The sequence below is a fragment of the Lipophrys pholis genome, assembly GCF_963383615.2.
Source record: "Lipophrys pholis genome assembly, chromosome: 7".
Taxonomy (NCBI): Eukaryota; Metazoa; Chordata; class Actinopteri; order Blenniiformes; family Blenniidae; genus Lipophrys; species Lipophrys pholis.
This window is the reverse complement of record NC_137638.1, coordinates 14,002,611-14,017,940: the sequence shown is the minus strand read 5'-3', so window position 1 is coordinate 14,017,940 and position 15,330 is coordinate 14,002,611. Positions and strand designations below refer to the sequence as shown.

At 41.2% G+C, this 15,330-nt stretch overlaps 1 protein-coding gene across 1 annotated transcript in view; it reads left to right on the top strand.

Annotated features, from left to right (window-relative positions):
• The window catches only part of fbxl17 (F-box and leucine-rich repeat protein 17), a 220,585-nt gene that overhangs the window by 143,209 nt on the left and 62,046 nt on the right, over nucleotides 1-15,330 (top strand). Inside the window, exon 9 of the mRNA XM_080466839.1 lies at nucleotides 9,490-9,566. Within this exon, the coding sequence (XP_080322965.1) occupies nucleotides 9,490-9,566 (77 nt within the window). The remainder of the gene's footprint in view (nucleotides 1-9,489; nucleotides 9,567-15,330) is intronic.

Below are 15,330 nucleotides of genomic sequence, written 5' to 3'. Positions count from 1 at the left end.
TTCACAGAAAGTAAACAACTTGTTTTGTTGTCTTTAGAGCGACAAAAAAAAAAAAAAAAAAGAACTTTCTTCAATCGTTTGACAAAAGTGACCTTTCTTGTTGGGATTAGGAATCCACCCATCCAGCTTCTTACGCCACTTTTCACACCGAGGGGCAATTTAGGCTCGCCAATTATCCTCACATGCATGTTTGTGGACTTTGAGAGGAAACCAGAGGAACCTGGAGGAAACCGGTAGTAAGATTATTAAGTCAGGATACCAAAACTGGAGATTAATTGTCTCACATGGGTAGAGATGCACCAACACGCACGCACGCCCGCCCGCACGCACGCACGCACGCACGCACGCACGCACGCACGCACGCACGCACACACACACACACACACACACACACACACACACACACACACACACACACACAGCACTGTGTCAACTCAGACCTGAGGCTGTAAGTGTTATCGCCATCTGCCGTGGGGCAATGCTCATCTTCTCCCAAGTTATTTATTGTATGATGGCTGCACTGGGCTGACTGAGGAGGCAGATAGTAGGATGGCATTGCGTGTCAGAGCCCAGTTGTTCATTTACAGGTGGGTATCTCACTTGCATGCCCTGAGGGAAGCTGCCTGGGTGCAGCGGTGGAAAAGCGGAGAGAGGACGTGTGACGGGTGTCAGGCCAGTCTGCTTTCCGCTGGCACCCGAGAAAGCTGCCTCTAAATGCTGTTTGCGTATGTAGATCACGGCGGACCGTCAGTGTTGGCAAGGCAACAGGCTGTCCATTTGGATGAACTTCAAGTAAATAACTGCTACTTAACCTCGCAAAGTGCTTAGTTGGCTTTTTGTCTCTGGTTTTTGATAGATGAATCGACTGTTTTGTAAGCGACGCTCACTTTTTGCAGACGTTGAAATCGTTGGCGGATATTGTTTGTAATAGCGACCATGACTTTACAGATCATACCAAACATCTTTGACACTGTGACGCAATTCTGAGTATTATTTTACGTGCAGTAGTTCAGAGTAGGATTCCTGCTGTTTTCTTGGCCATTCACTGCAGTTTCAAAACTGTTCTAACCTGCAATTACAGCTGGAGAAATTACTTTATTTAAAGAGCATTTAAAGAGCAAATTTCCCTCAGGATGGGAGGACACAGTGCGTCACATAACAGCCTTGGTGTTTCTGCTTTGGCCTGCAAATTTTGCTCATTTGGTGCTTGGTTCTTTTTTTCACAGACAAAACAACAACCGCAAAAAAAAAATAAAAAATTTAAAAAAAGGAAGCCCAGGTTGAGCCGGAAAGCTGAGGATGATGTACATTTATGGCTTCAGTTATGACCCCATCGGCACATTTTTGAGCCGGCCTGATGACAAGCTGCTGGAATGCCCTGCCATTTTGCAGAGTCGTTTGAAAACATGATTAACGGTGGTGGAGCACAATAGGAATGTGATTCTCATTCGAGCAACGAGTACGGCAGGCTAGCCTGGGAAATCATCCAGGCCCTAATTGCTGAAGCAGACCCTGATTCAGACGGCTGGAAGTTACACACATTTGAGCACCAAGCGCACACAAATAGATATACACCCACATCAATAGGGAGAGAACGGCCATCCCGCATCCTTCGTCGTTAAGAGTTTTGTTTTCAACATAACGATAAGCAAATTTAGGATCTGTCCGAACATGAAACTGTGATTACATTCAGCAAGCTGCTGTTGCTTTTCAATATGATGAAAAAAAGTTGCATCTATTGCGTTTTATTTGAAAGTCAAGCTCACCTCCTCATAGAAATTTGATAATGCGAAACCACTTTTTTGTGTGTGTGTGTGTGTTCAATGAGATTTTTTATTAGATGTTGTGAAATTAATTTTCACAGCACCAGAAAAAATGTGATTATAGGCAATAAGAGGTTATATAAAATTCAAATCTGCGTACGTTTTAGGTGAGAAAAGTGAACTTCTCAAGATAAAAGTGAAGTTTGATGTGATTTAGTCTTTGTATTTAATTAAAAAAAAAAAAGGTTTTAATTGTATCTGCTCTTAGCAGCCAAACAATCCTGGGCTGCACATAATAGCTGGTCAGCTATTTGAAAAGTGAGCATGCCCCTTCTCATTCAATGAACAGAGCGTTTCTTTATTTTAAGATTGTTGCCTTTCACCAGTATCAAGTATTTGCTTACTGAAGAGCTCTTTTGAAGTATTGGATATTTTTATAACCCCTTTATATTAGTCCAATGAAAAAAGTCCAAATTTTTTTTTCTTTGTGCAAGAGATTCCAGAAACTCAGTGTTGCACGATGCCCAAGGAAGCAGAGCGCTGCCTTCTTACTCCTGCTTATGGATTTATGGCCGATATAAAGAAAATTTACAACAAGAATCATTTTCCAAGAGCATTCTCCACAGTAGTATAAACCCTGTCTTGCCTGGCTCTCCTCCTCTCTGCTGCTCCGCCCTTCCATTTCATTAAGTCTAAAGACGGCCGTGGAAGTCTGAAGTCTTGTCTGTCACCACTGCTGGCGCCTCCTTCTCCTCCTTTTATGTTTTCAACCTCTCCCTAGACCTTCAACTTCCTTTCTTTATACATTTCATGCCTACTTTCTTTCTTTTTCACACTCTTCGTACGAAAATCCTCCATTTCTATTTCTCTTGCCCCTTTTGTGTGGCTCGACAGCCATGTAATTGTGGGCTGTGCGAGGAGCGGGATGATACGGGGGGGGGGGGCTTCTGTTGGTCGGCGCTGCGTTAGTGTACCTACCTACAGCCTTTCTCCCGGCAGAGGCTTTGTTCCTGCCCCATTGTGATCGGCTAGCTCAAGAGAAGCGCTACACATGTTGCTTGGCTGCATGACTGTCTGCAGCCTTTGTGATAAATACGGACCTCTGTTTCTCTCAAGTATTGTTGCTATTCTTCCTCTCGGTGCTTGTCTGCTTGGATACCTCTGGCTGTGCTGCATAAAAGAAGATTAGCTTCACCTCTGCGAGACACATGCGCGCGTTCCCATATGCGCAAGCAGCACTCTCAGCGTAATGGCACAGGTGCACAAACACTTTGTGGTCCCTCACGTGCTTCGTTCCCCCCGTTCGAGTCCCACATCTACCTATTTACACTCATTGAGACTTTACAGTTTCATTGCATGACTGGGCTACATTCAGTACGTTTGGAGGTCTGCCACAGTTTTCTCCAAAGACGAAATCTTTATGAATGAGATGATCTAATTTCCAAACAATGAGTACTTCTGATCACTGCTACATTTGAATTAAAAAAAAGAGAGTACTCAAATTCAAGATATGAAACAATGTCTGCTTACGGCTATAATGATAACAGTTCTGGCACTGAAAACTCTAATTCTGCTTTATACAGCGTATAAAGGGCGTGGGGGGGGGGGGGGGTGGGGGGGTGGAGCTAAAGACAGTTTATGTCTTGACCTGGTCAGTCGTTCATTACAGAGAGAGACAGACAGTCACATATACACAAAATTCACCTATTCAACCGAAAAGCTTGTCTTTGGACAGTGAGAGGAAACCAGAATACCAAGAAGGGGAAAAAAATTTAAAAATACACACATGCACAGAAAGAACATTTGGACTTTATACTGAAACCCTGTGAGATGTACCTGTTAAGACAGGCGGCCCTACAAACTATGTGGTGTACAATTGTGTGTCAACCAGGTTTTTATTTACAACAATGGAAAAAAAACTCACCTTGAGAGTATAGCAAATAATTAGCACAATGTCCATTTCCATTTCCATTACCAAGTACAGATAACTGTTTAGAAAATGACACTGGTGAAAGTAAACAATCCTGAGTAAAGGCATTTATTTAAGTAAAAGTGAGATCCTGGAATAAGTACAAAAGTAAGGATTTATTTTCAACCTGAACGAGACAGAGTCAATCTTTCGAGGCCTGGCTGCACACGTCTGCACCCACACAAACAAAAGCCGGTGTTTGCTTTTAACACCTCAAACGTGCCATATTCAGTTGAAAATAGGTATGTGTTATTACAAAACACAGAAAAACTTCAATGATGTTTTGGTGTTTACTTTCCCTCTCGATCACAGACTCCACGCCTTCTTCCTGTGGTTGATGTTTCCTCTCTGTGTCATTCAGTTACACATGTAGAGCTTAGAAGCAAGCTCAATTTTGAGAATGTAAAGAGACAGAAATAGATAATTTTGCTCAAATGAGGACTTAAAAGTCAGAAAATGAAATACCCAAATATGGAGTAAACTGAAGAATCTTTTGCGATACTGTGACAAAGTGTTTGTTACTGTCTACCTTTGAACTAAAGCATATTCACAACACTACCGTGGAGGCATGCTCATAAAAATTATTTGGTGTGATCATAAAAAGAGTCTCGATTAAAGGCTGATGACAGGCCCTTGGTCATGTTTCGTCTGTCATGGTAAAACAACACACACAGTCACGTATTATGTGCCGACACACAGTGTATAGTGAGAGCCACTTACTTGTTCTGTGATGTGCGTTTGCAGTACATTTTATCGAGCTCAGATAGAAATTGCAAGGCGGTCAGTGATTGTTGGAGCAATAATTTATTTTTTTCCTTGAATCTTTCAACCTGTGTTTGAGGCTGCAACATGGCCACTTTATGAAATATGTACAGAGTGACTTTTGAAAGGTTTTACTAGTGTTTTATTAACTGCTCAGGACTCACAAGGGCTTCTTAGGGGTACAAATGAAGGTTAAAAGGAGCCTGCTTCACTATCTGGGCCTTGACTTAAAAGTAAAATTTTCACACCGTCAGTGTACTAAAAACTATTCTGTTACTATGCAGGTTTATCCCCCGAGGTTGTTCACAAGCTGATCGGAGTTAACAAGGAAATTGTTTCGAATCCTTTAGTGATGATATTTATTGCTTATAAATAACATCTTAATAAGGTGAGTATGTTAATATTATTTATGTTTTCCAGACTATTGGGAACCTACAATGTATTTTCTAGGTAACAACACTTTCCTCTCAACTTTGCAGTCGTAATGAAGTAATTTGAGAGTTTAATGGTCTGAAAATAAGCTTAGCTCCGATATTGAAGTATGGATGTTTAAAAAAAACAAAGAGACCCTTTGGTCAGTGGCATTTTTCCCTTATATTCCCGACATAACTTATCAAACCTTTTAGCCTCAGTTACATGCTAAGACCCTCCAAAACGCTTTCATAAATCATGAGATAAATCAGCAGTTATTCAGTTACTGCGGTATCACTGTTAACATGATTAAGTTTTCTTTTTAAAAATGGGTTACTTTTTTTTCCCCCTCGTACAGTAAATGAAATAATAGAGCAGCATCTAGTACTTTAGGATTCTTTGGGGAGATTATTAAACAGTTGCTTATCCTCACAAGGATTCAACACATTATTGGCTCAGCCAAGGGATAACAAACATTTTCTATTTGTGTGGAGCAAGTTTTTTTTTGTTTTGTTTTTTTAACCATGATTTAGCACATCTGTCAGTAATGAAAAACCAGAATATTTTTTTCCCACTGACAAAATTATCTTGTTTTCACAAAGAATTAATCAGATGTGAAATATGTTCTATGTTCAAGCAAAGTCTCCTTAATGGTGTGGCTCTGGTTCATAAATGACTTTGATTTTCAAGACCTAGTGAACCAGTGCAATATTTGTTTTTGCGTATTCGTCTGTGTCTGCTCGTTTGAAAGTAGAGGGGTTCTATTATTTTTTTTGACATCTTCGGTAGCCAGTCGTGTCATACACGTCCCTGTGGATTTGATTTGAACCTGAATGCAGGTTAGGTCGTCGCCAAAAACGACACAATTTGAAATGAATTAGTCATGTGGGTCATGCACTCAATCATATTTCATCATTTTCATTTGTCTATGTGCAAAAAAGTCTATTTCTTTCATGAAAAATACATTTTAAACTCTACTTCTTTCTTCGACAAAACCAAAACAAAAGTCATGTTGCGAAAAGGAATCCTCCTGATCCCCAAATACCTCCTGCAGCTGACACCGTCAGCGGAGGCCCGCTTCATACTTAAACCAGTCACGCCATGTATTTTCTTATTTCATGGCCTCTTCAAGGAGAAAAGGATACCTGGGATGCGAGCCGAAGCAAAGTTTTGATTTTGTTGGTGTGCGACTGTGAGAATGACAGAGAGAGCAGTGACAGTTTTACTGTTTACCTCGGGCTGTTTGCACCAACAGCGTGGCGACAATAAGTCACACGCTGACCTCACGACGGAACTTCACCCTCTCTGGTCCTCTGCCCTCTTCCTGCCCACTGCTCGCATTAATCGCTCACTCATGTAGTACTAAGTTGTTAAGGAATGTTTTTCCGGCCATTTTTTGTATTGGCCTTGGAGCTGTGGATTAACTGTCTTCACAGCCATCACAAAGGGACATTTTTGAAATATTTTATGCACCACTGAAATTCATAACAAAATTCCCTCCCTCTGTGGAAGAAATTAGCTTTACTTTCTCGTCTTATTCACTAATGATCATCATTTCCACTTGGTGTCCCAACGATTTCCACCCTTTCCTCTTTTCTTATAGTTCCATTCATCCTCATTAACCTCATTTCAACCTTCCGCCACTTTTTTTGCCGTCTCTTATTTCTTCCCTTATTCCGTTCGCTTCTACTTTGTGCTCCACTTTTCTGACACTTTCCATTCTCACCCGCCCCGCTATTTCTGCTCTTTGTTTCCCAGTCTGAGCTGTGCTTCTACTCACCTCTCACACCGTGTGCTCATCATTGGCATTTTTCTGTCACTTCATTGGACCGACTCCCATCCTACCTGTTTTCCCGATCCCGCGTCCCACAAATTTGTCCGCGCCGTCTTCGTCCTCCTTGATACATTTTGCTGCTGCCCTCCAATCTCTTCAAACTACTCGGGCTTTTTGACAATCTCTCCAGTCCCTCACATTTCTCCTCTGCCCTTTCCATTATCACCAACTCCTGCAGCTCAATCACCCTGCGGGACAGTTAACTTTCTCTGCTTCGTACCTGCATTGGATTTATGGATTTATTTTAAACAGGAAGGCATCTCCTTCATGCGCCTATCGAGATATGCATGTTACCAATCAGAGCTTTTTGTCACAGGCGTTGTACATTATTAAACGACGTGATCACTAATTCATGCTTCTCCGCCCCGTGGGGATTAGTTCTTCTTGAAGGCCTTTCATCTGGCTTCAACCATGCCTGAACCATCTCACCTCTTTTGCTGTCTCACTTCCTGTCACATCACCTCGGTCCGGCCCTATTACCGGCCCCTTTACTTCTTCTCTGTCAGTCCCCCCCCCCCGTCTGCTACTGTATAGAGATTCCCACTTACTCTGTTTCCTGTTGTACTCTCTTTCCATCTCTCCCCTCTTCCCCTCCCTCATTCATTGATGTCTAATCTAATTGCTTTTGCTCTGACCCTGGGGACCGGGGCACAATGTAACAAGCTCCCAGAGGATGCACTCTGCCTCAGCCTTTCCTTGTGGCGTCCCCGAATCACTACTTTCTGTTTTATCTGTTTCTTCAACCGCACCACCAAGTGCATTCATTCATTTGCAGTTCTAATGCCGGTGCCCCATAGATACACAGCATGATATCGGGATCCTCCGGGCTTAGTCGAATCTTTTCTAAGACTGGCTGGCCACAGCGCAAGGTTGGATGGGGATTGACCGATTGCGACAGCAGCAGTGAAGTGGGGTTTGGAGAAATAAAGAGTGAAGGGTAGAAAAGACAAGAAGCAACATGTAGTGAAAGACAGAGAGAAAAAATCAACAGTGAGCAGTGGAAAAGGAGAATGAAAAAGTTGGGGAAAAAGGGGACAACCTGATAACATGGGTGGGCTCAAAGGACCACGGCAGAAAACATTTAATAGAAAAGGCGAAATATGAAGATGCAGCCCAGTGAACTAAAGCAGATAGGCCAGTACATTTTTTTTTTTTTTTTTACCAGCTCTTGCTCCTTTCAGAAACAAGAATTTCAGAAATATGACACACATTTTTTTTTAAAGTTTTCTTTCTCCAATATCTTTTCATTCCTGATCCTCTGGTGTGATATGTCACACGTCAAGTGGCATCCAGGAATTCTGTCACCTTTAAATGAATCCCGGTGCCGAAACACCAACTTAGAAAATCATTTTTAGCTCCAGTGGAAATTGTCCCATCCTGAATCCCCTGTTGATGTGCTACCTATTTTTACTCCTGTTTGCTTGATAGTGTGCATGTGGCATGAAAAGCATGAATGCAACCCAAGTTTAAATTCTCTCAAGACATCCTCTTGCTTTGCTTGACCTGCAGTGAGATAAGCCAGTGAATAGCAAGTGTGAGCAATGCATTTCAGAATAACCTTGGTTGTCAGTCATATTGCATATGTGAGCACTCTGGGTGCCGTTCTCTTAAAGAGTGCATCACAACGAATGCCTCAATATTGTTCTCATGACAGCAGGCGGCTCAATATCACAATTTCAACCCCAACCTCTGTTTTCATACACTCGCTGCCATACAGCTCTTCTTCTTTTTTTTTTTTTTTCCCCGCTCTCATAAATTTTCATGATCGCACACCCGCATGAAGATCAAAACATTTTCTCCTGAAGGTTAATAGGTCAAATGCGTTGATCAAAATCTAGTTGTTGCGCGCACTCCTCTCATTAGAGGCATTTAAAGAGAATCATTTGATACAGATACTCTGATCTTCCCCTTGGCCCTCCCTCGTGGATAGTCCAACACACACACACACACACACACACACACACACACACACACACACACACACACACACACACACACACACACACACACACACACACACACACACACACACACACACACACACACACACTCCGTTGGTCCTTGGGGCTCAGGCGGTGGGCTGCATGCAGATATCATTCTTTGAAGTCTGCAATTAATGTGTGCGCCTGTGTACACGCTTGCGTGTGCGCGCACACACACACACACACACACACACACACACACACACACACACACACACACACACACACACCAATGTGCTCCTGTTGTCTCAGTGCATGCTTCTTTAACCACATCAGGTGTTTAATTATTAATATGTGTGTTAAAAGAAGCGGGGGAAGAATATGTGAATGTTTTGACCCTGCAGCAGTGCTGTTTAACCTTTGCAGTGGCATATTTCTGTGTGTGTGTGTGTGTGTGTGTGTGTGTGTGTGTGTGTGTGTGTGTGTGTGTGTGTGTGTGTGTGTGTGTGTGTGTGTGTGTGTGTGTGTGTGTGTGTGTGTGTGTGTGTGTGTGTGTGTGTGTGTGTGTGTGTGTGTGTGTGTGTGTGTGTGTGTGTGTGTGTGTGTGTGGTTTTCTACGGACACACCTCTGTCTGCGTGGGTGTGTTTTATGGCCCTGCAGTAGTAATATTGTGCACGCGTGGTTCCATGTAGGATGTTGTTTACATTTTACTTGCATCGTGATGTTTAAATGGTCCAAACTTTCTTCAAAAGTGAAGCGCAGTATACGTCACAGCGACGTCCCAGGTGACGCCTTAACCATTCGTTTGCTTGTTTGTCTTTCTGTAGGTGTGTGGAAATCATTGCCAAGGAGGGGAGAAGTCTGAAGGAGCTCTATCTCGTGTCTTGTAAAATCACAGACCACGGTAGGATACTTTCCATCACTGTCCCTTTGTTGCAGTCAACCTCCAACAGTATTAGCATAACCATTATTGCCCACATTCACTACTATGATTTAGCACTCATTTGATTTTACGGCTCTCCCCTTATGAGTCTGGCAAACAGTAAAAATGTTATTGAAAAGTTTCACGCAGAAGGAAGTCATGTTAGTTCGATCTCCTCTGTGGTAGTCGGAGGTGTTCTTCCTGGAACTGCACTTAAATGAAACAATGAGCCAGGCTCATTTCAAGATGTGGTGGCAGACAGTTGTGAATTGCACATGAGAATCTAAATATCATAATATTGTAATGTGACTGTTTTGCTGTTCTCAAGCTTATCGTGTGACTTATGCAACGGGCGCCTTTCTTTGCATTCTCTTGTGTTTGTGGATTAGGGGTGTTTGTCTTGTCTGACAGGAGACATACATGGTGTTTCCCTTCCCTGCATACAGGCAGGCTGCGCTTACTGTACATCCCTCTGGCATCATTTTCTCTTTTTGTTTTGTTTACTCTACCTTGCTGCTCTGCTTGATTGCAGTCTGCCATATGCTTTGCAGGATATTTGAGTCTTTCATCCACTACAAGACACAGTTGGAGTCCTTCAGTGCTGACTAATGCTGCCTGCATGAATTATTTGCTACTTTATGTGGCAGTGTTTGTCTGCTGGGTTGATACATTGCTGTGGTGGGGGAGGTTTTTTTGGTTTCTGTTGGCGTGCGTGTGCGTGTAGGTAACCATCGAATTCAACAACAGAGTTTGATTTTTTATTCAAGTCTACCTTTTCCAGTATTATTCAATAGTAAAAAAAAAAATCTATATTTTCCTCCTTTATTTAACCCCCCCCCCCCCCCCCCCCCCCCCAAAAAAAAAGGCCTTCTCGTCACGTTCCACCCATAATGGAAAAATGATGAATGCCATTATTACATTATTAGGCTTGTGTGTTCCTCCTTCTTTGTGTCGTGTTAAAATGTCCTTCCCTAAATAAAATACCTTTATCATTTGTAAATTAAAACATTTACAAAGAAACCAAAGAATTAGTTAAAAATTGTTTTTATTTTGCTTTTTTTTTTTTTTTTAACTTCTCAACTTAAGAAAGCAGCGGAATTTCATTTGACGGTTCAGATTTTTCACCTGTGATCGGCGATGATATTTTCCCAATTGTTTGTTTGTGTGCTTGCTATTGTCTGAGCGATTAGTCTATTGAAAATGGCAATAACAAAGGGACTATTGAGATAAGAGAGAAGGGAGCCTTGTGCTTGTTAGTCTCCGTGTTTTCTCAGCAGCTTAGGGAGCTTAGGCTGGGTCGGCATCTGATTCTGCCGTTGGCCTGCAAATCTTATTGAGACATATGTGATGCTGTGATGCACAGATGAACTTGAGCCGTTCGAGCTTTACATACCGATGTACTTGTGTAACATGGGCCATAAATCAACATATCAGACTGCTTGAGCATATGCTCATGCCTATTCATTGAGACTTTTTCCAGAGGTAGTTTTCTTTTTCTTTTTTTTCTCCACATTCATCGTCTTTGTGTTGCTATTTTTTTCTTTAGCCTTTCCATGCCTGCGACAGCCAGTGGTGAAGACATAATGTTTTCAGGTTGAGCTTCCATCCACTCATCCATTCATCCGTCTGCCCTCTCTCGTCAACACAATATTGCAGAGGCAGCTGGAGGAAACGTCTTTATTGGTGGCTCCCCATGGTCACTCTGGCCCATGGATGAATAATTACAATTCAGTGGCCATTGTTCCAACGTCAAAGTCTCATGAAAAAGGTTATGGGATCTTGTTTTAAGAATTATTATGCTAATTATGCCAGAACATGTAACCATTGTCGGGAACGTTTGGGTTTTACTGCACTGGAATCAAAACAGAGTCATTATCAGGCTAAATTGAACTTTTCATTACATCTTCTCCTGAAACACAACCTTCTTGGATTTGACTCCAAGCAGTTAAATCATCTTTGAGACGTTACAACAAAAGGTGGTCGTTAGTTGAAGGAACAAAGAACTAAAAAAAAAAAAAGTCTGCTCAGGTCTGACATTGTGGGCTGTCCAGTGGTTTTAAAAACAGACATTTCTGCAATGACACTGCTTTTTATGTTCCATGTGGCAAGAACGGTCAGCAATGTCATTTTAATGACTGACAAAGTCATTGCAACTTATTTTATGAACTTTTGTTCACCAAACCAAGTAGTTTTGGTGCCTTTGATTGAATTAAACCAGTGTTAAATTCATGTATTGGACAACTGAAGTCTGTGTTTCATCATTGTTCTTCAGAAGAAAAAAACAACAACACAACACTGAGTCTTCTGTTGACAAGAAAATGCAAATCCTGTCACTTCCCTATGAGGAAGTGTTAGTCCTGTTGTGGGTGCTGATGAATACTCTTCCTCTATAAAAAAAAAAAAAAAAGCATAAAAAAAATAGACATATTGTTTTCCTCCTGAAGGGGATATATGTCCTTGCCTCGTTTTATATGTTAACAAGGTCCATCCCACAATCTTATTGATTGATGCTACTTTAGCAGACACTAGTAAACAAACAAACAAACAAAAAAGACATGTAAACATCAATGCTGGACTTTGAGAACAGCTTCGGTTTGGAATAGCAAACAAGTCAGAATTTCATTCTTTGATCTAAATATTGTGTAACCGCAAAGATCAGGACACGTATGAAAATGAAAAGATGTTACAGCAACACAAGTGGTATGATGTCGGGACTTTCAGAACTGGGGAGGCAAAGACAGGATCTCCTGAGGGGAGGGTGTTTTGGTTGGATGGTGCATTGAGCTGGGACACTTGGCTGAATAGAGAGAAGGGCTGTTTAGGCTGCTGTGACAGGAGTCGGAAGTACTGCGTACCTAAAACCCACATCAACGTGTGAGGTGGTATTATAGTACACTTGTAATTTTTTACCCATGCTCACTCAGTTCACACCACTGACTACTGTTAAAATTGTATTTTGCTGCTGAGTATATTCCCAAATTAAATAGGTCTCCCTTTTAAGTAAGTTGATTTATTTAACATAGAAATGTCATACTTAATATCAACGTGTTTACCACCATGACATTTCAATGTTTTACTGTTTTGTCTGAGAAATGCACTTTGAAAGTATGAAGGTATTACTTAAATGTTTTTTTTTCTCTCTGCCATGTTTTATTTCCCCTTTTCCTTTTTTTTTTTAAAAAATACCAGCTTTACATATTCTCAAAAATCATATCTCAGAGCAATGAGTGCTCATCTGTGTTTATTTAGGCAAATTCAATACGTCTTCTATTGACAATGCAATATTTTGAGTGGTTATTGAGAGCTGAATTTTTCCTTTGCTTACACTTACTTGCAGTGTACTCAAACAATTCACAATTGCTATATAAGCAGTGTAAAAATAACTGTATTGTACTAGAGTTCAGTTAAAAGCTGCAAAATGACACAATACAGCCTGAAAAACTACAAATTCACTATATATAATGCAAACTGACTGTGGTTCATGATCGTTTTCAAACTGATAGTCTCTCAAAATCAATTCCCACTCCTCTGCCTTATTTATTTTCTTGCCACCACAATTTGCACCCTGAATATGAGGATGTCTTGGATCACATGTCTTGCATGCCTCGACCCGAATGGTTACTTTTCAACATGAACAGCAGTTGTCTGCCTGCTTTTCGGAGCTGCGGTGACGTTAATCACCTTGACCCCTCTGAACCTGAACCCAGCTGTGTCTGCAAGTGTGCAAAACATTATGTGGGGGTGTGTCTACCGGGGTTTGATTAATGACTCCGCGATCACAATAGTACATTAAACCAGGAATGTACACAGCCACCCCCTCATATATCCTTTTCGCTGTGTGTCTCTCGAATCATTTTGACCAAGATGAATTGGTGATATCTGATCTTCTTCCTTCTCTAATGACCCCTCCGGACCTCTTGGGTTGGTGATTGGCTCGGCGTGTATTTATGTTTGTGTGCGCATTTATGTTATTTCAGGATGGATAAGCCTGTTGTTGGAGCTCTGGGCTCTTAACACAATGATTGGTGGATTTCCTGCTCCAGTCTCTGATAAATTAAATAACAGAAATGAGATTTTACATCTGCCAAGCTGCCCCCCCCCCCCCCCTCCGCCTATCTCCCTGTGCTAATTATTTTTATTGATGGCTTCTCAGACTGCATTTGAGATGTCCACAAGCCTCTTACATTTGAGTGTTTTGTTTTTCCTCTCAGCGTGTGCTTCCTGATTGACTTTATAGGAGCTTTGAGGGCAGATAGAGCGAGAGAGAGACACATAAAGACAGGTTTAGATGACAGAAAAGTGGAACGGGCAATATGTAATTTTACCCCCAGTGCAGATGGTTTTAGAGATTAGTTTATGAGGGAGAGGAAACAAATGGAAAAAGTGAAGATGGAGCATTTTTAGCATAATGATCTCACTAAAAGCCTTATTAGTGTTGTGAAAGGGGGAAAAAAATCTTAGACTCCTCTCTCATTCATCAAAGAACATTAAAGTAATTGGCTTGAATAACATTTTGGTTGCAATCAAGGTAATATAGAGACTTTTTGAACAAATAGATTGTGTGATTAACTGAATCATCATGAGGTTTTTGCAGTTATGTGACTTGGATTTAGTTTTTCACTCTTCATAAACACTGATAAACAATGGGGTGGACTGCTGAGGGAATTTAATACATCCAAAATCCCTCTGTCCAGATTTTCTTTAATAATGCATGTTTTTTTGTTTTTTTTGGGTGCGATACTTAATCTCAATACACTGGGCGTTTTTTTTAATATGTCTTTCTTTTTTTTTTTATATTGTTCAGGTTTTTTTTTCTTCTTTTTTTCTAATGTTTCCAAGGCAATTAAACGCTACCACTGTAGTCTGTACCGCCACTGTGGTAATTCCCTTTTATTTGAATATGCTGAGTTTTTGGTGTGTAAAGGTTACAGTAAACTCCTTAAATAACACCAAGTTATCTATATAATTACAATTGTCAAATTTGTTTGAAAAAAAAAGAAGAAAAGAATTAGATACAAAATTGTGTAATGCACCATGAAGTTTATATTTGTAGGTATGTACTATAGCTATTTAATGGACCAAAGTAACAGAAATGGACTTTAAGTGGGGGGGAACATGGTGTCGTGGCGGCAGCAGCCCATACCGATTGGCAGTTGGCGAAGGCTGGGTACAATCCAGACAGTTTACACAAATTAGCCCTGTATGCATGAAGACATTAACTTGTAGTGTGTCTGATAAACATCTGCACGTGCACAGAAAGATCATGAAACCTCCACACAGAATCGCCCAAGTCTGGAATTAAACCAGGCGCTGTGATGCCAGACTGCTCACCGCTGCGCCACAAATCAGAACGCTCGCCCCCAGATGACTTGAGACGTCAGGAGCGCTCAGTTCTTTGTGGAATCCAAAAATGAGGAAGCTATTTGGAGTACAATTGGTATTACCCTGAGACCCAAGGTTATTTAGATAATTTGAGTCTTTTTCTTTTTCTTTTTTGTACGAATACCCTGCAGCTCCGAGCCTTTGAGCAATTCAGAGTCTTGACCCCGTGTTTAACAACCCCTAATCTACAAAGTGCCTATTTATCACTGACTTCAATGACTCTCTCTGCTGTAAAGACACTTTTTAGCACATTTAGTAATTATACATTTAAATGTCAGGTTACAGTAGTTATTCTGAACTGGGGACGGTGAGGTCGAGAAGCACATTTGATGTCTTGCAGATTGCGTTTTTAAAAAAGTAAAAA